This window comes from Phalacrocorax aristotelis, chromosome Z (genome assembly GCF_949628215.1).
Source record: "Phalacrocorax aristotelis chromosome Z, bGulAri2.1, whole genome shotgun sequence".
Taxonomy (NCBI): domain Eukaryota; kingdom Metazoa; phylum Chordata; class Aves; order Suliformes; family Phalacrocoracidae; genus Phalacrocorax; species Phalacrocorax aristotelis.
In genome coordinates, this window is record NC_134311.1 from 72,545,661 (window position 1) to 72,567,903 (window position 22,243).

At 44.1% G+C, this 22,243-nt stretch overlaps 1 protein-coding gene across 3 annotated transcripts in view; it reads right to left on the bottom strand.

Moving 5' to 3' along the window:
* Window positions 1-601: 601 nt before the first annotated feature.
* The window catches only part of UBAP1 (ubiquitin associated protein 1), a 36,296-nt gene continuing 14,654 nt past the window's right edge, over window positions 602-22,243 (bottom strand). For all 3 annotated transcript variants that reach the window (XM_075079446.1, XM_075079448.1, XM_075079445.1), the window contains 7 exons: window positions 17,724-17,764; window positions 12,909-13,033; window positions 10,340-11,269; window positions 6,405-6,440; window positions 5,755-5,952; window positions 4,177-4,278; window positions 602-2,760 (listed from right to left, as the gene is read on the bottom strand). In XM_075079446.1, coding sequence (XP_074935547.1) covers window positions 2,623-2,760; window positions 4,177-4,278; window positions 5,755-5,952; window positions 6,405-6,440; window positions 10,340-11,269; window positions 12,909-13,033; window positions 17,724-17,757 — 1,563 coding nt within the window. In that variant the 5' untranslated portion in view covers window positions 17,758-17,764 and the 3' untranslated portion in view covers window positions 602-2,622. The remainder of the gene's footprint in view (window positions 2,761-4,176; window positions 4,279-5,754; window positions 5,953-6,404; window positions 6,441-10,339; window positions 11,270-12,908; window positions 13,034-17,723; window positions 17,765-22,243) is intronic.

Genomic DNA, 22,243 nt, shown 5'->3' on the forward strand with positions numbered 1-22,243 from the left:
GTGCCAAGTGTGAGGTACATAAGTCTGACCTGAGAACCTAAGGAAAAGCCCTAAGGTCTCAGGTGTGACCAGGGACACAGTCCTCTTCTCACGAGCCAGCAACAGGGCAGAGCCCATCCTGGCACCATGCATCAGCAGGACCTCCCCAGGTCCAGGCAGAGCTGTGCCCCCAAGTTGACAGGAGAGAACTACAGTACCAGATCCACCACCGATGCACAGTGCCCAAAGCAACATTCAAGTCTCATCACATTGCATCACTTGTTACAGGTTTCTTCCAAAGAGCCTCTCCTCTAAGCCATCAGGCTGATCCCCTCACTGTGGTCTTTCCTTCTGTAAGAAGCTGCCCCAGAAGCACACTTCCAGCCTTCAGCCACCCAGTGCTGTAAACCCAGAACCCTCACCACTGAAGCAAGAGCAACATCACCAGGGAAGATGCAGGCAGGTACGTCTCTTTGGAAGGAGGAGACCTACTTCACAGGTATCCCTTCCTGTCCTGAGCCCTCTGCTCTCACCTCCACAACAGCCTCCTTGATCAGTGGTCACTGTCAGAGGGTTACAAGCTGGCTCCCACGGGAGGACTGTGAAAGAAACTTAACACACATTAACACAAATTATTTTATTCAGAGTTTTGGTCTAAATAGTTGTTTCTTCACTGGCAGGACTTCTTGCCCATTCAGGAGTGTCTAGTACCAGACAGGGACTTGTTTGGATACTAATTCCGAGAAAACCAAAACAAGCAACACAAACGAGTGCCCTCAAGCAGTGACAGGAGAGCAGTTTGAGTTTTGTTTTCCCACTTTTCTGATTAACCAGGAACCCCATTTCCTTGTTTCAAACTGTCATATTTCTCACCTGGGAAGGAGAGCTGGGCAACTGCTTTACCTGCACCCACAGAGACAGCAGGTGCTGAACGTGCTCCTTAGATGAGTTTTAATTTCAGCCCCACCACCAGAAGTTGGTGAAGCTCAGTGCTGCAAGATACAATGCAAGGCAATCTGCCCTGGTCCTACTCATCATCCATCTCCACATCTCCTAGATACTTGCCTGCCTGCTACATCTCTCATCAGCATCATTTTAAGTAAAGATATGTAATTAACATAGTTGCACACCTCACAGAATTCCAGAAGTTATCACTGGACCCAAATTATAAGTTTTGGTCATGTAAAGTTAACAGTGTAATGGAGACAGATGCCATCTCCTTCGGGGTCCTGGTGAGCTAAAGCTTTGTACTGAAAAACCTCAACTAAGGCCACGAGCTGAGCTGTCTTCCCCTCCCAAAGTCCAGTGCTCCCAGCTCTATGCTCTAACATGCGTTTGGATCCCTAGGCTTGGTTTTTGCAACAGAACAAAAATAAGCCACAAAAAAGAGCAGCACGTTCCACCATTGCAGCCACCTGCCCAGAGCCTCTGGCCGTTCTGCCCAGCACACGGCATTCACATGTGCCTACTGGAACGGGCAGCACCTGGGCGGGCAGGATCCAGCACCTTCTTCATCTGCTGAAGCCAAAGAGCATGAGAGATGGGAACCATGACACTGGGAGTTGCATATGCGGGTTTTATTAGTTTATCTTCTGCAGATTCAAATTATTTAGCAAATTACTTTAAGATTCCTCAAGACTGCTGATATTTTATGTATTTAGAACTTGAACAGTGTACAACGTAATACTTTGAACTATCAAAAACAACCCAAAACCTGATTTCTAGTACTAGGTGTTATGTAATTCTATAGCAGTGTGAGAAATGGAACTAATGCAGTGAGTATATTTGTTTTAAAGAAAATGCTTGAAAGAAACCTCCTGCATCACACTGAATACTATTGAAAACAAAAAGATAACTGATTTCCTAGCAGGGCATTGTTTTAAATATCCTACAAGCCTGGGGGATTAAGAATACTGAGCCCCAGCTCTCTGCCTTCAGGTTCAAGAACCAACACAAGTTGCAGGTCCAGGTAGAGTTCACAGCTTACCTGTTCCAAGAGAACTTACACACCACTCAGCGTTGCACACTCATGCCTGGCAGAAATGTTGGATGCATGGGTTAATAAAAAGCACAAGAGGAACAGCTTCTCTCTTTATGCATAGCGACAGTTTCTGAACCAGTGTTTTACTAAGTTACAGACTAATAACTTTCAACCAAAAGGTAAAATTCCATTGCACTAAAGGTCAAATTTAACCAGTTGATCTGGACTGTGACACAGTCAAGTAATTCAGTACAAGCAGACACCATGAAAGCAGCTTCAAAGAACCAAAGCATCCTAGTTTCAGAACCAACGTAGTATTATTCTGTCCGAATCCAGTGCAACAGTGAAGGGGGGAAGGGGCAACCATCCCTGTCTCTACCTATATACAATTCCAGTAGAGGCTGGGCAGTCTAAACTCTCCGTGGCCAAGCTGGAAAAAGGAAACTTAGGAAAGGACACTTCAAAAATTTGATTTAAGAAAGAAAGTTGGCTCTCAGTGGAAAGAGAAACGCTGGAGTGATGCACGTGGGCGGGCTTGCTCGGTCACTCTCCCATGTATGTGAAAAGCTGGACTCCTCCCTGCTGAGAGCAAGTCACACTGGATGTGAAGGTGGCGGGGCTGGTCCTGCTCCGTTGCACGCCAAGAATCCGGGAATGTGTTTTCAGCTGGCTCCTGCACGGGCCATTAGATCTTCCAAAGCGTTGTGTTGGTCATTATGTAATAATAAGACCTCCTTAATGTCTTTTAGTTCAAAGCCCATTTCTTTAAATTGACTCATTAGTTGCAGAAGTTCTGTGATCTGGAAGACACAGACAGTCCATTATTTGCAAAAGAAAAGAGGAATAGTGCTTGGTGGAGGTTTAGCACAGAGCCAGTCTTCAGCAACTGGGCACCCCACGGGGTGGATTCATCCTCCACAAATACAGCCTGTCCCAGGTCTGTTTGGAAAAAGCCCACTCGCACCAGCGGAGCTCTGGGTGCAGCAGCCCACGGAGCCCCACTTTCAGTCCCCTGTGTTTGCAGTCCTGCATTTCCAAAATCCTCTTCAGCAAGGGCACCAAAGCTCAGCCTGTGGGGGCATCTTTCTCCCAGCAGGTAATTTATTAGCATGGCCCAATTTTGGCTCCCAAAAACGCTGATTAATGGCACCCTGCTCCCCCATCCAGCAGCTCCTCCTGCATCTGATTTATTTTAAAGTTACTTTGAATTGGGAACAGTACAACAGTGCTTGCTATTAACTGGCTCTTCAGACCTAGGACCAACTTGGGGGACAGGAACAAATCCCATTGGACACACTGTGTACAATACTACCCACATCAACTATGAATCCTCCCTGAGCTTTGAAAAAATAAAGTGACAAGAAGAGAATCAGCTGGTGAGACTTCTATGAAGCCTCTGCCATTTACAGTGCCTCCACTCCACTCCAGAAGAAAGAAAAACCCCAAACCAAGTAACAGGTTGAAATGAGCAACCAGGATAGCAGCTATTTCCAGTTTTGGGATTAAGTCAGTAGCAAATGTGTTTCCTGACCTCCATCACTTCTCCCATCTTCACACCGTTGTGCCTCTGTTCACAAGCTCATCGCTGAGTCCAAGAAAGGCAAGAAGGCATAGATATATCTGGGGTGGGGAGGGTTTGGCTTGTGTCTTTAAAGATTTCATATAATAACTCGGGACACAACAGACTGGCAGACTTTGCTGTCCTCTGCCCCGGCTACCTGCTCCTGCCTCTGTACCCTGGGTGCTGGTAAACAGACAGACAATGAACCAGACCTCAAAAAACTATTTTCCAACTTCTTCCAGAGCAAGCCCTAACCCAACTTGCTAAGCAACCAGGCAGATGCATTTGTACAAGGGAGAGAATCCATGGCCAGGGCAGGCTGACAGAGTTTGAAAGATAACTTGGTGCTTCTGAAATTAACCATCTGCGTACCAAACACCTCACCCACAAAAGAACTCTGGGTTCAGAAGATTACAACCAGAACAAGCAGGGTCTTAAAAAAACTCCTGTCCCCATCAAAATGCATGCAAGTAGGAGTAATAAAAGGATGCAGAAGAATTCTAACGCATTAACACATATTTGCATTATCACCACAAAGATGTCCTTTAGCAGTCAGTTTTTGGAAACAAGGCAGCATTACATCAGCCAGAGGAACTGCTGCTGAAATTTCCCATGACAGTGCATTCTCTCTATTGCTTACACATTGCACCCTCACCTTCTCCTCTGAACACTGGTGCATTTCCAAAGCTGCTTCAACAAGAAGTGGATCAAAGCCCTTCTCACAAAGCTGTCCGTGTGCGAACAGGTAATCCAAAACCTGTGGGGAATGAAGAAACTAAGTTTGCAGAATGGCATTTGCAGCACGTGGCTGAGTACAATCTCTGTACCCGCAGAGAGGCTGAGCACGGCTCTACTCCAGCCTTCACCAGGGACCAAGATAAAGTCCTTCCTAGTAGAGCTGAGATGCTGTTTATGCAAGAGCTTGTTCAGAGAACACAGACAAGCCCTTCTGCCCTCCTGTGCTCTCCCACCAGCTCTGAACATCATCTTCCACTCTGGTCAAAACAGTTTCAGAAGCCTATCTTTAGCCTTCCATGCCTGATCACTGAGCAGAAGGCAGAAGTTTAACCATGCTTTTTATAAGTTTTTAAAATTAAAGTGTAGGTCCAGCAGTCAAGACGTGTCAACATTTAGCTTCCGCTCAGACAGCCACAAGAGATGATGCAACCTGAAAGCAGCCTGCCTTTTAAGATCAACTCAGCATCCGATGAGCAAGCTGCAAATCCCAGCTCACACACCCAGAAACAGCTGCTAGATTTCTTACCCATCCTCAGTTTTGAGATGTAGGGGGAAAGGTCAAATAGGTAACACTAGGAAGGCGAAAAAACACCTCTTACAAATATGGCAGGATTTAAAGCTGCCCTCCTAATGGCCATTTTTTTCCATTTGATACTACAGTTCACTGCAGCCCACCGTTTGAACTGCTCTCAGTGCGTAGGCAGTGGGCAACCAGACCAGCTCCATGAGCAGAAATCACAGGGACTCTTCTCCCCAGGCGCAGCCCTGCCAGGCGATGCTCCGTGCAGCCTACAGCCTGCCCAGGGTCACCACGGAAAGTTTGGCCATGCTCTCCCCACTTTAAAATGCTCCTTTGAAGAGGATCCAAGACCCAGAGCCACACTGCACCCTGCAGCACTTTATGCTCTGTGACCTGGTTTTAGCAAGCATTTGAGGCAACACATGAGGCAGGAAGTTCCACAACCAGAGCACACAAAGAAAGTCGGTCAGCAGTGCCTTGTGAGTGCCTTCCAGGGCTGTCTTAAGCCTGCAGGAGCCAATCTCTCTGCAAGGAGATGTCAGCATCATAACCCCTTGTGCTCAGAACAGGGGAAGTTGGCCTCCTTCTTGTCACACAGCACTAAGCATGGCACAGAGCCATGCCAAGCTTTCTTCGGAGGGTTTTGTGGCTCCTGGGAAGGCTCGGTACCTCTCCCACCTTCACATGGAGCTGAGTACTCATCCCAAGCTCTGCACAGCTCTGACGTGGCATCCACAGGTGTGGCTGACTCAAGCAGTCTCTCATCAGAAACATGTGCAGACACTCTTTTTCTTCTGTTTTGGGAGCCTTTACTGCCAGGTGACAACTTCTCTAGCAGTTAATATCACAGTGGCTACGGGCTGCAACCCCATTAGAATAAAAGTATTCCCCCTATCCATTTTGCAAACCCAAGGCTATTTCTCAGCAAAATCAGCATCCAGTCAAAGGTTTTCTTCCTGTTGCACAAGCTCTTACCTGGTCTATGTTCTGTCCCTTCTTCTTCATGGCTTTCAGGACATTCTCGGGTGAGTACCCCATGTTGACGACTGTCTCTACGCACTGCCTCTCGCTAGCAGAGAGGGACTGCTGTAGTTCAGGAGCAGGGCCACCCAACTGCTTTGCGCAGCTGGTGTTATTGGGCACTTTAGACACTGGGAAATTTTGGTGCATTACCTAAAAGGAAAAACCCAGAGGGTGAGGTGAGGGTAGTCTTCTGCATCCCCACACCCTGTTTCTGGCTAGTGCAGAACCAGGGTACCCCTTGTAATTAATCCGAGAGGCTTTCTAAATACTGCCCTTGGGAAGCTATTCACTGTTAGGATGAAACCCACAGAGTCTGACTCCCACCATACTCTTTTTATCCTCAGAACAAAATCAACATCCCAGATTCTTCACAATATACCCTCTCCTACTGGTGGGACCAAAACCTTTCAATACCCAACCTCTGCAACAGTGAAGGTCCTCATGACACAGCCAAACCCTGTACCTCAGGGGAAGGATGGAGACTGCTTCCTTCACCCCAAGTTTACTTGTCACCTATGATTTTCTGTACTCAAAGGAACACTACTTCTAGGGATTTTCAGAAATACAATCCAGTGCAAGCACACAGGTATTGGGGAACTTACCACAGGGATGTCTGTTTCCTTGTAGTCTGGGTGTACCTGTTGGACAGCACACAAATAAGATGTCTATAAACATCATGTACCAGTGAGCAGAATTTGCTACCTCTGGGGTAGAAGGGTTTTCTGAGAGAGACCTGGGAATAAGTCTACCCTGCCAGGGAGATCTGTAGTCTGATCAGGCTTCCACATGAGAGATGCAGGCATTACACAGTTGTGTGCAGTTACAGATCAGCCATCATAAGGATCGTGTTTTTTCTCAGCGCTCCACAAACAGATTTACTCCAGGCAGGATGAGTCCCCCCCTCATAGTAATTGTAAGTTTCTTTATTCTGTCATTGTAATGGCTATATGTTCATACAGCTCAGTGTAACTGGCTGGCTCCTGTTCAGCTCTTGGCACAGTGCTACACAGCCTGAATGATGGTGATAATTTGGAAATCATTGCCAAGAGACTTCCCTTGAATTTCTGACCATGAGAAGGAATAAGAGAAGCATATACCCTTTTTCTACTCTCAAAGTGCTGCACTTCATATGCCACATATGAGCAATGTGGCACACTGGCTAAAAAGAGCAGGTGATTTTTCTACCAATGTCCAACACCTGGTTGCATTCCCAGTACACCGACAAGACTGGGCAATGTTCCCTGCTGTACAGCTGCTCTGTTTCTGCAGAACTGGGCTCCTGGAGGGCAGAATCAACCCACTGCTTTATACTACTTTGCCCAAGACTAGAGTGGTGCAAAGGCAGATCTTCGCCTCATCAAATCTACGTTTCTGTTCATCCATTTAAAAGTCTTCCTGGATTTTAAATAGAATTACAAAAAAGTCTGCAAGAAATCACTGTGGAGCAAGAGCCTCAGTTTTTTGTGTTTCTTGGTAGTTGTTATGCCAACATAGATTGATTGAAAATTTGTCTACTTCTTTCAGAAAGGCCTTGTTTGGGCCCAAATTAAAGAAAAACTGTTTATAGAAAAACAGTTCTGAGCAAGTCTATTAGGATTTTGACAAATTCCATTTATTTGCAAAAAAGCCCCAAAACCCTAACCACCAGCAAGAAGGTTTTGTTCTTAATTTCCAACCATTTTCATCTCCAGGGTAAGAATTTCTCTTCTAAGAGACAAAGCCTGAGAAATCATGATCAGTCTGATGGACGGGTTTACCCAAGAACCTCTCCTCATGGTGGTAGAGGGGTTCAAAGCTCTTTGCACATACCTTCTCAGTGTACTTCTGCCACAGCAAAAGGCACTACAGTATGGCATACATCAAAACGGATGTCTGGAGTAGCCCTGAAATCAGCTGGTTATCAAATTGAAGGACGATGCTTTGTTACTGTCAGCTGCAGCCAGGAAAACCAAAACTGCTTCTGACACCACATATCCAAGACTCTGGGAAAACCAACTCTTCCTCCTCAATCTACTTGAGCTTGACAACCTGTGCTTGTTGTCACCGACTTCCAGTGGAGGAGGGAAACACCCACAGGAATTACAGGGAACAAAGCCAGGTCTGGTCACTCAGCAGCTGCGCTCCCTTACATCTCAAACCTGTGTTCCAGTGCCCTTCAAGAAGCAGAGGTGTAGTGCTTTCAGTACATGCTTGCACACTGTGCCTACTTTTAGGGGCTTCACACAGAGGCCAAGAGCCCTGCCTGCAACTGGTGTGCCGCACACTCTGCTGCAGCAGTATACATTCGGAATGGTCCCGCCAGGAATGCCCCATCCTCCCATAACCAGGTATTTCTGGCACTAAAAATGCATCATACGAGACAGGTGTCTGACCAGCTTTGTTTAATTCCAGCCTGTCGTCTTCACTAGTCATTTCTCCCTCTGCCAATGCTGCAAAAAGCAAACCAGTGAGCTTCAGAAAAAGAGGGGAAGGGACCACCCAGGACAGAAGCAGTGTACCCTCAGAGAAATCACAGGTTTATTTCCATCTAAAAAGTCCTAGATCCGATTCACCAGTAAAGCATAAAATCCAGTGGTACCTCCTATTCCAAAAGTTACAATTTCTACTCTTGTGATGAAAAAAAACTCTATATATAAAATCACTGTGAATACACTAGGACATATAATTGTCCAGAGGCTTTCTAAAAAGGACAGGGTTATTCTTGTGTAACCTTGCAGAAAAGGGTTGCATGACCCTTCTGCTCCCAGCCACAAGGATGACTGCGACTTCCTACTATCATTTTCATACTCTTGAGGATTTTTGTTACATTTGCTTCAATTTCTTGCAGCTCAGCTGCAATTTTCCAGCTGTCATTCGACAGCCCACTGTCAAATGGGACTATACTGTGGAAGGATGAAACAAGGGTAGTCTGAAGTCTTGGAATTTAAACAGAAAGAACTAGTTCTGTCAGCATACCTATTTCTTGTCTTGCTACTTCTAAAGCAGAAACAGTTTCAAAAGAAGATCTCTATTACTCCTAGTAAGTCTATTTTTCTGTTTGTTTATCAGTTTGTATCTTCCCTTATAGCATTCTTGAGAATAAACCTTCCCTCTTGCTCTTTAATAAGTTTTCATCTAGGATAGAGATTCAAATAGTTAAAATTTGGCCATCTGAATGCCCATCTACCTAGCTGTAAGTGATCTTTCATGTTAATCCCTAGAGATGGGTCACATGTCATACTTTGAGGTTTCACCTCTGAGCTACATTCGATCACGCTGCCGCCTCTCAAACCTGTGATCTGTAGCGGTGAGCACTTGCTCAGCACATTGCTGCTTCTGCCAAAGTTTACTATATTAAATTTGTTCTAGTCATCAATAAACAGCTGTTCTGCTGTGCTCTGACAAATACACTAGTTGCCAGGATACTGTATTTCACAATTAATAGTGCATTTACCTATGCCTGAAAAGCAGTGAAAGAACAACAAGAGAGAAGCAGTGTCACTTGTTTCAGAGCATATGGTATTGCACAAAAACCTCCAGGTTGCCAGTAAGACCACAAAGCCTCTGAAGCACTGCATATGTTGGACAGAAGAAACCAGATTATTTTAGAGCCAGCTAGGGGATTTGACTACACAGCTTTCAGTAGGCTTCATGAGTGTTGGTGTCCAGATATTAGCTTCTGTGGAAAAAAACAGCCCACAAGCTTACTCTCTGCTCTTAACCACAAAGAGACAAAGGCAACAGCTGGTGTGAAGTTAAGTGTCCTCTAAGTAATTTTAGAACTCACTCTAAGTTTGAGGAAACAAAGCATCAACCTCCTGTCTCAGAGACATATGGCAACCAACTGTTATGTTAGCGATCCGAGATGGTCTTCCAGACTGGTTTTGGTATCCACCAAGCAATCATTCCACCCTCCTTCACAAGGAGGTAAATACCAGATTTGACACCACCATCATTTTCTTCCTTTTAAGATTAGATTTTAAAAGGATCCCAGGAAGAAAATTTTTTAAGAGAGACATTTATTTCTCTGCAGGTCAACTGCAAGCACTTTCCTTAATGACACAGCTCATCTGTGGTTTTTAGTCTCTTTTTGCTTCTATTCCTTGAAAAGCTGGCATTTCCCATTTTTCCAGCAAATAAGCAAACTGAGGAATAAATCTAAGAGATTCAACTCAAAACCTAATAGCACTTCAGAATCTGATATATCTCGATTGGGTACGACAGATTGCAGGACTGTACAAAGAAGGTATCTTACACACGTAGCTCAAAGTTGTTCCAACTACAAACAACGACCTGAAAAGCTGAAAGAAAAATCACCAGACATGGTCTAAAAATAACAGATTTTGGGGAAAGCTGCAGAGTAATAATCTGAGATTCAGAACAGCCAGCATGAAGACCTGTTGGACTGATCACTTTGCCACGTAAATTAAGATGATCTACACATCACTCCCATTAAATGAAACTAAAGCCAAAGCCACAGGACATTTTAGAAGCAACATTTGCCTTCACACCTCCCCATCGCCCCAGCAACCCCAATTCTAATCCACTGCACATTTACCATAGTCGCTGTGCTTTGAGATGATTCTTCTTCTGTACAAACTGTCGACACAGCCAAGGAAGGCAGCCTGGATGAAAAGGATAATGTTGATGTCTCCATGCCACTGTCCTCATTCACAGCGGAAAGACCAACCACGTGGTGTCCATTGAGTTCACTAGCTTTACTCTGAGCACAGGTCTGCAAAGAGCTGAGCAAAGTGCCATTGCGGAGACAGGAGGTGCTGTGGAAAGTGCTCGTGAGCTTTGATGATTTTTGATCGTTCTCATCAGACTCAAGTTTAGGAAAGGATAGGGATTTGATATTGCTCACTGAAGTGATAGGGGACAGGGACACTTTGGAAGACAAGGACATCTTTTCACAGTTTCCCAACTGCGGTAAAGTGATAAAGCCATTGGGTTTGTGAAGGGGCTTGAAGTCCAATGTGGCCCTTTCTATGGATGCCAGAACTTCCTCATCTTGCAACACAGACTCAGACCCTCCTTTGGGCAAAGCATTGTCTAACAGCTGGGCAACAATTGGCCCAGTGCTACCAACATGAATTTCAAGAATATTTTTTAATTCCTCCTTATCATCGATAGTTTTTAATTCCAGTTTGTCAAACGGGTCTTCTTCACATTCAAAATCAGCAGGGTTGAAGTCTGCTTTTGGATGAGGTGGACTGAGAACCTTCTGCTTCACAGCACTGCTATTGGCTGGCGTGGGAGTAAGAATATTATTGTGCTGCAGGCTAGCGAGGATGGGATTAATAGGAGGAGGCATGGCCTCAGGGCAAGGTCCCTCTGAGAACCCCATTTTGCTGCTGTCCTCTGGAGCTGCTTTTGAGTTCACTAGCGCTTCTTCTGCCTTGCGTTCAGCATCTCTCTGGGCAGCTTGAATTTTTTTGATATCTTCAGCCCACTCAATTGTTTTCTTTTCCAGTGAGAAGTCATACTGATGGGGGGGTGGGAGGTAAAGGAATGGAGGAAAAAAGAAAGATAAATTATAAGGATTATAGCTGCTATTTCTAACAGGAACATAAGTAACAGAATAAGAGCTGCATGAATTACAGTGGTCAGGCATAGTTTTCTTCCCAGCATCTCTTGTAATCTACAGACTAGCAAAGCTAGAGAACACCAGAAGTAGTTAATTTTGCCTCTAGCAGCAAAACCTTCTACAGTCATGAGTATATTTTGCCTCCTTCCTACATTTAGTTTTGCTTTAGAGCTACTGATCACCCAAGATCAGTTTCACAGCCCTCCTACCCTCTCCCCCCAAGACAACAGATGTAGCAAGGGGAAGTCAAATATTTAACTAAATGGACAATCACACCCAGATCTGGCACCACTGAACTCTCCCTTGTCCACAGTCATTCAAGACTATGACAGAATATTTTTTGCATCCAAATGTGGTATTACTCAGTTCCCCCTAAAATATTCCTAAGGGACTGGATATTAGAGTTCTACACGAACCATTTTAAGAGGTATTGGTATTCTTATCCCAGTGCCAATGGCTCATCAGCCAAAGGCGATACACCAGCTACAGCAATGGTAACTACTTCCAGTAGCAGATTTTGCTGCAGTTACTGACATGACAGGATCCCACAAGCTTTTCTCATTTAATGTAAGCTTCTTCAGGGCTAGGTTAGCACAGGAAGGCATTTGTAAACTACTCACTACCAGTTCACTGGTCACCGTAGCGGCTTAGTTGAGAGGACAATATTCTGAAGAGACTAAATCTACTTAAAGCTTTAATATCTTATGAAGAATGAATAGCCTCGAATGCTCTTTAAATAACCACAAATTGTTCAGAGAACACAGTCTACAAGCCAAGCCCAGGGTGTAACCTACCTGTGACTCACAACAAGTCATAAGATATCCTTGCCAGGATAATGGCATGTAACCAAGCAGGCGTGCCTTTGCCATGGGACTGCTAGGTCATACAAGTTCCTAGCTGTAAAGAGCAACAAGCCAGCAACTCTTCTTAGGCCTCTGCTGGGGTTTTCCAGGACTCCCTGTATGTTGTATCACACCCCATCCTATAACGGGCTCCAGTGAGATCCTGGAGTCCTGTTGTCTCAACTGTATTAACAGTTTTCCCTTCCCTCAGCTCTAAGACTCCAAGAGGTGGGATACACAGTTTACCAGCAACGTGACTTCGAAAAACAACTCACTGGCAGAAATGCTGGGCACTACTCATTACACAGTCTTTGCCATCTGAGCAGAGCTATTGTAGGTTTTTTGGGGTTTGGTTATTTTGTTCTTTTTGTGTGTGTGTGGTCATATACGGCCACAATTGACTAAAGCCACATACTTTTCATGTTTTAAAAAATGGACAATATTTATATAAAGAATATATGGCTTTGGTCAGTTTTGCTTCCCTGCACCTTTTTTTAACAGCTCTCACTACAGCTGCAAAAAAGTCAAACTGCACTGCAAGACTCACAGTCTACACAGTCACATCATATTTTGCAAGGTGTTGCAGCCTGATCAAGACTATCATTTGCAAGCTGTGACTCTCTGCAATTTGTAACACCGCTTGTTGGGGGCCAGGGGTGAGGGGGAAGAGAGCAGAAAGGCAAAACATCACCTACCTGGGCTTCTCTGACAAGCTGAGAAGAATCGGGCAGGCAGAAACCAATGGGTAATCCAACCTTTGCTGGGGTCTTGAATTTGTCTCCTATCTTAAATGGGACATCATCAAGATAACTGAAAGGCCCTAGGATCAAAAGCAGAAATTGTATTAAAAACCCCACCCCTACAAGCTCAATGCCTTAGGACTCACATTTCTGTATTTGGGAGCTATTTTGTCTCTACTGCCCTGACTACACCAGGTGACTCAATGCAAAGGCAGCTGCTTTATCAGAAACGCATTGAATCTGTTTGGATTTCTCTGCCTCAATTTTGGCTTTGCAGTTTGGTTTTGCTTCTGTTTGATTTGTTGTTGTTGGGGTTTTTTGGTTGTTTTTTGTTGGGTTTTTTCCTTCTTTGTTTTGCTTTTAAAGTTCTAGCCCACAGCTACTAAAAAACCCCAAACCCACAACATAAAAATCCAACAATTGAACAGATTTTGGAGTCAATATACCCAACATCTTAGCTTCCCTTGGGTCAAGATTATGCCTACATAACTAGAAGCTGAAGCCCTCCTGAACACTGTATTCTGTTATGTCTCTATTCAAAACAGGCTTTAAAATGACCCAGCTTCAGAGCAGTTAAGACAAACTGAAATCCAGGTTTTGGCATACAAGTAGGAAGTAGCATTTGGACAGAAGTGGTCACAAGGGCAAACTGGCCCAATGTCTAGATCCTCCACTTTAACCAAAACAGTGGTTTTGCTGTTAACAATGTTTCATAACAGCAAAATATTTACTCAGGACTATTTCGCATAGCAATTCTGATTTTTGAAACAAAGCACTCTAACTTAATCAGCTGTCTGACTTGTGATCACTCCAGTGAGAGGCCTCAGACTTATTTCATTTTTCTCCATCTGTTCTTTATCACTTACACATGGTATTTAATAAGTGTTTTAGGACAAAACTCTTCAAGCATCCTGCTAACTCATGAGACAGAATCACTCAGAGCTCAACTACCTCCAAGAAGCCAGACTACAGGATTGTCTTCCTTGAGCTGCTGTGAAATATTAGAAAACCTAAAATAAACTGCTCTCCATTTCTTGATTAACTGCAAGGAGTCTCTTGTATCACCAGTCTAAGCTTTTGGAATTACAGGCTAGGCTTCTGGCTCTGTAACAATCTGAAGTGTTCTTCTAGCACTCATTTGTAACTTTGAGTGTGGAAGACCCAACCTAAGATGGTGTTCAGCAACTAACCTCTTGCTCAGCAAGCTGTGACTTGCCATTTCTACCTGACCCATTTTTATACACAGCTAACAGTTTAAGTACTGTTTATGTTCCTTTGCTGTTGACTCATCTACAACAAGGCAGCCACAGACTCCAAAAGGACAAGCAGCTTTTGAAAACAGGAACATCCTGTTAATTTGGAGTTAAATGTGTGGTGTCATCACTTGATCTCTCACACTATGCGCCAGCTGGACCCAGAGTCCTGTTAGGACACAGGTGGCATTTCCTCCAGCTTTGAAACCATCAGGCTGAATAACCTACATCCCACCTGCACCACCAGGACAGAAAAATGCTGCAGGCATAACATAATAGCATTTTCACCAATCTTTTACTGAGAAGCACACATAAAGCACTACACAGCACAGCATCCAGATGTCACCTCACTGGCCACCAGCTCCACTATTTGCAACAGGGCATCTAAATTGTATTTGAGCTGGCAGTTTGAGAACCTGGATAAGCCAAAGAGTTTGCTTATGCAGAAATAGCAACTGTGGCAGCCTTTGCACTGAGAGTAGTAAATCACAGCCAGGTCGGAGGCAACCAGATCTCCTGACTGCTCAGAGGTCTGTATGACTGCTGCTACTACGCCCTGCTCAGTCCCACTGGCACAAGTCCTGCTCTAAGCAGGATGATCCAAGAGAAGCAAGATTACCCCTCTGCACCAATCTCACAGCCTAAATTGCTCAGTGTGCAAACACTTGTCTTATTAGACCTATTGACACAGTATGTAAGTGGTAGACACCTCCCCTTGCACAGCTGCTGCCTTTCCCTGAAATAGGTATTAGCTGCAGGGGGGTACAAGTGCACACTGTCGTATTTACACGACAACACTCTGTTTTGGTGCAGTAAAAACAACAAAACAAAAACCAAAACACCCACCCAAAACAAAAACCAAAACCAACTAAACACACCTAGACTAGATGGGCTGCATTGACAGCTTCCAGTTTAACTTCAGAAGCTAGACTAAGGAATAAAAACCTCCTAGTTTCTTCCCACTATACTGATTTTTTTAATAACAACCACTGCTGTAACCTCACCTTGAATATCTCTCTGCTACAAAACCTGCAAGCACACATTAAGAAACATATCAAGTGTTCTAGGACATTTGATGGTAAGAAAAATCTTTGAGGCAAAACACTGATGCACATAGTACTCACTTTGCTCCAGCCCAATCAGTTAACCTGATCCAAAAAGCAAGTACAAGTACAAGTACAAGCCTGAGCAAGTACAAATAGGTTTTGCTTTTATTGCTTTAGAATTTGTTGTTTAAACCAATGTACAGAAGGTATCATGCAAGCACTGTTCCAATAGGCACATGTTCAAGTGAAGCAATTAAAGGCTTTCTTGAACTGTTATTTAATATGGCTGTTGGCCACTTCACCCTTGTAGAGGTTAAAAGCGTATTTAGGAAGCTGTGAGAAAGCCATGGCAAAACTGGACCTGTCAGTCTGATCTCTGACACTGTGCACTGTATGACATTCCTGGCCCAAGGGACAAGAGTAAGATTTCTCTCTGCTTTAGTTTTCACATGGAAATCACTAGCCAACTCACAGAAGTGTCCTCCAGTTTGGAAGCAAAATGGAAACATTTCAGATTGTTCCCCATTCATAACTGGTAACTGGTTCTGTTTTGAAACCAAGTGGAACTTAAGTTTTTGTGGTCACAAAAACCACACTTACATAATTTTCAGAAATTGGAGGTAAAAGCTTTCAAGTTGCATAACGACAGTGACAACCCAACAGCAATATTAACGTACTGCACTTCGTATCACCCATGCTTTTTGTGCAAGAGAGGAGAACTGCATTTCTGGGTGCCACTAATTACTAGGACTTAAGCTTGAACTTCTGATTTTTCAAGTGGCAGGGGAGCATTTGAAGTTACATGCTTAGGCATAGTTGCAGGTATATGCTAAGAATACCCTTCAAGACAGGAAAAGGGTTCCTTTCCCTCCACCTATACCTTATGTTCCCATCTTCATCTCCATCTGAACATGGTCCTGAGCAACCTGCTCTAGATGGCTCAACTTGAGCAGAGGGGTTTGGACATGATCTCCAGAGGTCCCTTCAAACCTCAACCATTCTGTGATTCAACAACCGTCCTCTAACCTCTAATAAGCAGCTCAACAGTAAGTACAAGAGATGTGCAAACTATGGTGACCAGTTTCATGAGCCTGCAAGAGCCACTGAGCTGAAAGCAGCTGCTAGGCTAGATGCCTTACGCTAAGCCAAAATTCACTTACTGGGATTAACAACCCTGGAGAAGACTGAAACAATTGCCCTGCTGATTTCTTAAGACATAATAAGCCAAGGAAGTTGCTTCTCTACTCCTCAGAAACAGTGTTGCTGGTGTCATTAGGAACAGAGGGTGCACAAAAGGGTAGACAAGTTAGGTAACCATTTGTTTTGATTTTGTTATTTTGAAGCCAGAAGCATGTTCCACCACACGGTGCTGTTTTCAGAAATGTTTAAGACAGTTTGAATTCTAGCTCCGAAGCAGTGTCTTTGCTAGTCTGGTTAAGGAAGAAAGAAATTAAAACAGACTCAAAAGACAAGCAGTTCAGTGTGTTAATAGATACAACAGAACAGCTGCTGTAGAGCTGGCAGCTATCTAATAAAGAAACTGTCGTGCAGCAGGATCACTGGGCCACAGCAAAGAAGATCATCTAAAAAATGAAGTTTTGATAGGCCGTTTTTATTAATCCTTAACCATGTATTTAAATGAGGCATTTCTTATTCTGTACTTCAACTTTACACTTGCAAGTCTGAGTAAAAAGCTCAAGGGAAAATGCAATTGCCCAGGACTCCCTTATCTGAAAGATTACCCAGGAAGATCAAGGCTGGGTTTCTAAGAGCAGAAGTCTTTACAGCATGAAAAGTCATGTTAGAATTTTCAAACGAACCTCACAGGACTGCCGTGAATGATTACCGATTTGAAGAAGCTACATTACGTACAACAAACAACATCAATGTTCCACTGAAATATCAATCCCCTCAAATTACACACTAAAAGATAAGCACATGTACAGGCAAATAATTTTTATTATAACAATCACGTGCACGATATTATGTGTCTCCAATATAGAAGATACTCTCTTCACCTCCATGCTGAACCAGATCAGTCCCAATTTAGGAAAAAAAATTCACCTCTGAGCAAATAGCAAGCCTAGCTCAATGATGTATTAAAATCCTCACTTTCAATCCAGTTTCTCACATGAAGTTCCTTCCATAGGAAGGAGCTACAGATCCAGCATCCACTTCATCAAACATGGGATCAGTACCACAACACCCATTCAGCTTTGATTTTGAAGGTGCTAGTGGGGGAAGGTATTATGGGGGAAGAGTCACAGGCTGAATTGCAGTTTAAGCAGAGAACAGGCAAAGCATCAGCAAACAACTATGCAAGAAAGAAGCCAAGGCACTTCATTCCTAACAAAAAACTACTCAGAGGCTAAACAGATCAGTCTCTGTGGACTGTCTGGGCTGGGACATCAGTCAGCAGCTATAGTAGGATTCATCCTGTTGAAAAGACATGGATGCCAAATTTCACTTACCATGAGAGTCGGATCCCAACTTTTTAGAAGCCATTTAGAACCTGAAAAACATTTTAAAACAGCTTTAACAACTTTATACATGTAGCACAGCATAAGCCTATGCAGTTCTAGACAGTCTTTGCCCTACATTTCAGGAGACGTTGCAGACATTTGCTGTTTTTTCAGGTAAGCAAACTTATTTTATAGCATTGAGAATTGACTGAGCAGACAAACAACTTAGCCCAGGGTCTGACAACCTAAAAGGCGAAATGAAGAAGCAAAAGGACATGGACATACACACACACCCCCACACACACCCCCCAAAAAAACCCACCCCAATAAAAACAACAGCCAAGAAGCAGCCAGGTTGATCAGTAAGGCAGAGAGTTCCAGATCACAGCACTCAGAGGCTGCTCCGTCCCAACCCCATGGAGCACACCCTGGCTCCAACAGCATTAATAGTCCTTCCTACTGGAAATACCACAATGATTCTTCTCAGTTTAATCCCTGCTACTCTAGAAGGGGGTACTATTGTATTGGGTATGCAGTCAGTTAGCCAGCATGGCACTTGCCTAGATGCACTGGGTAACGCACAGATAATAATGCAGGTATACAATAAATGGTACCATTAGGAAGATATTTTTGGAAACACACAAGAAATCAATGCTAACAAGAGTCTTCATCCACTGCCCACAGAATTCTACTAACAACTTTTAAAATTTAGATGCAAATCCTAAGTCTAAGATGGCTAAGATGTTAAACACAGAAGTGCCTAGCCAGCTTTTAACACAGAGCAGAGGCCTGTCCTAAGAACATCTTTTTTAAAATAGAACTAGCTGTCAGCTAAAACCCCACTCCAGGATGCTATGGTATATTCAATAACATAACTGGTTCTTTTGCTAGATCAGAAATACATCACAAGATCTATCTCAAAACACCACAGCATAACTCTTTGAATTACTGGATTTCTAAGTCCTCCTTTGACATTATGCATGACAGAGTCAGAGTTGGCCTATGTTTCTGAAGTCCTCCAGCTCATAGACTGAAACACCCAACAGCCGTTTTTCAAAAACATGAAGTTATCTGGTACAGCCCCACCAGCAGCAGATAGCGCTCAGAGCAGGACTTGGAACAGATCAAACATTCACACCCATCATTCCTCAATGGAGGTCTAACTCGTAGCCTCACTGTTTCCATTGCAGATTCCAACTACAAATGTTAACTTGAAGGAAGGGCGTCATAAGGTGAGAATTACACAGACAGCTTAGCTATTCCTCCTGGCAGCTGCTGACATGGCTAGGGTCTGGAAGAGCCAGTTTCAAGTACTTCAGGGAAGCGCTTTTAGCTGTTCTAAGGCCCCTTTCAATGTTATGTTGAAATCAATAAGTGAACCAACCCTACTGGATAACGGGAATTCAACACACGGCTAAAGCCAAAGATGTATGAAGATTACCTGTGTGCAGCCAGACGTCATGAAACACAGCAAGCAGATGCTAGGCTATGTGGAAGCGAGTCATGATGGGCAGCTCCAGGCATACCTTCTACATAAAAGTCGTGTGTCATTCTGCTCAAAGTTTGTCAGGTTCTTCTCAGTACATCTCACCACCTCTCCCATCTTTGGTATTACATCCAGATCTACTCCACTAAGCCAGAGAACTGGGTTTTGCACTAGCTGGCAACTGCTCCTCAGAAGCAAACAAACCACTGAGGCTTCAAAGAAGCAAGAAAAAGGCAAAACAGTGCCAAGCCTGCCATCTCAGGAAGGCTGGCAAGGGCAAAGCCACAAGACCACCCAGTCCAGTTGCACGTCAACTACTAGAGCTGAACAGGATTTACTGGTCCCAGTGCCACAGAGGAGACCAGTCTGCAGACAGCACCACATGAAACAGGCTGCACCTTTCAGACCCAAGTCACGCTGTCAGACAAGCTGCTACATTGCTACTTCCTTTGTATGAGGGTAGCAATTAAGAAGCCAACTTGATTTACTATTATTGAAAAAGCTAGGCCACATGTGAAATCATGCAGCCTTCACATACCTCACCAGTTCTCTGTATGTCATTGGAGACTGATGCACCGCCTGCAAGCATGTACCATGGCTGTCTATTGTCCACCGCTATTACAGCGGAGCTGAACTAGGGACAATGCCTCTACACACTTCCTTTAATTTCTCTGAGTTCTTTTTTATTCTAGTTACTGTCTCAGACTGAAAAGCAACTGCTCCTTTCGAACAGGATTTAAAAACTTCTGATGAGAGGAAGTAAGCATCTCGCTTTGGCAACTCAACTGACAGAAGATTTTTCAATGCAGCACCAGTTATCTACAGGCGATACAGTTTATGCTGTCTACCTCATTCACCAGAAGCAGCTTACTCCAGGCTGTACTGACATAATGGACGTTGAAAAGAAAATTCATAGAGATCATTTTTAGAATGAGAATTTTTACCCCCTACCCAGCAGGCTGCTGCAAGGACCTACTAAGTTTACCACCTCCCACACTGATCTTAGGCAACTGAATGCTAAGTTACTATGACACTTATCAATTTGCTCCAGGAACATTAACAGCAATGCATACAAATCCCACAGAACCAAAGATGTACACACCTGGCATCCAGGGAGTTTTGCAGTAGTATATCAGCGTGGAGCTGCATAAGGGCTTGGATGTGTCCTCAATTTCAAAATACTCCACATAAGCAATAAGTATCTTGCTTTTGTTGGCAGTTCTGTAGTAAAATGCTGGTGTAGACAATGCACCTTGTGCCGGTTTTGCCTGGGATAGAGTTAATTTTCTTCACAGTAGCTAATATAGGGTGACATTCTGGATTTGTGCTGAAAACAGTGTTGATAACAGGGATGTTTTCGCTGTTGCTGAGCAGGGCTTACACAGAGTCAAGGCCTTTTCTGCCTCTCACCCCACCCCACCAGTGAGTGGGCTGGGGGGCACAAGGAGTTGGGAGGGGACACAGCCGGGACAGCTGACCCCAACTGATCAAAGGGATATCCCATACCATATGGCGTCGTGCTCAGCATATAGAGCTGGGGGAAGAAGGAGGAAGTGGGGGACATTCAGAGTGATGGCATTTGTCTACCCAAGTAGACATTACGCATGGTGGAGCCCTGCTTTCCTGGAGGTGGCTGAACACCTGCCTGCCACCCATGGGAAGGAGTGAACTAATTCCTTGCTTTGCTTGCATGTGCAACTTTTGCTTTACCTGTTAACTGTCTGTATCTCAACTCATGAGTTTTCTTGCTTTTACCCTTCTGATTCTCTCCCCCATCCCACAGAGGGGGAGTGACTGGCTGTGTGGTGCTGAGTTGCAGGCTGGGGTTAAACCATGACACACCTGCATTAACTTCAAGGTGCAGGGAGAAAAAAATTCCTCTGCCATATGCAACACCTTATTTTAACTACACAACTAGCCAAGGCATATCAATAGCAAGCTAATCACAAAAGGGACCATTTCCAGAGAGACAGTCACACTTTAGATTCAGGTAGCATTTGAGTTTATATCATACTCACTTTTCCAGATGCACTGTGAGCGTGTACTTATTAAGATGCCCTTATTGCAGAAGGCACTGTCAGCAGACAGAAGAATTGTTAAGCACTGCACACAGTAACACCCAAACAGACTGCCAGCCACATTTTGTCACTTCCTTTCCAAAGAGGGTTCAATTAAAATAGTTTCTTGTGACTAATCAGATTTGATAGGCTATTCAGGGACCACTGTTACAAGCGTCTTGCTGTTGCTTTACCTTGTTGCCTGGAAAAAGAGATATTTGGATCCAGTTAGAAGGTTACCGATGTTGCTGCTATGCTTCTGGGCATTGTCTGAACTGTATTTGCTTAGTCAAAGCCATTACACTGTACAGTAAAAGTTTGCTTACCTTTGTTACCACTCTTTTTGAAATTTAAAGGACTGCCTCCCAAAGCCTTACTCCAAACCAGTTAATGGATGACTGCAGCCCTATCACTGTTGCCTTTGAATTTCAAGACTCTGGAACAGGAGGCTAAAGGGCATCTGTGAGAATGGCAAATCGGGTCACAAATTTTGGTCTGATGCTTTACTGCTCATTTTAAACATACTCTATACTGCATGTATGTAACTTTAACACCTTTCCGGGCCTAGGGAAACAAATTAGTTGCATAGTACTACAAGGTTTTCTTACAGCCACCTTACAAGCTCTCTTCTATAAGTGTCAACCTCCTTAGCCCCATTCCCTTGTTCTTGGTTCTGACTAATCCTCGGAAGAGGAGATCAGGGCTAGGAGTGCCTGAAAATTATATGCAACTTCTAACATCAGCAGCCACTGAAGTAACCTGATGGGAGCTCTTCCCTTCCTGTATGTTCATTTTTCACTTAGTAACACTGAGGCAATACGGCAACATTGTTAAACCCAGCCAGCCCGAGGAACACAGTACAGCAGAGCCCCGGATGAGGGCAGAGGACCACAAAGTGATGACAGAAGCGGGTGGTAGGACAGCAAAACAACCACAACAACAACAACAAAAAAAAAACAACACCAAAAAAACCACAAAGATGCAGA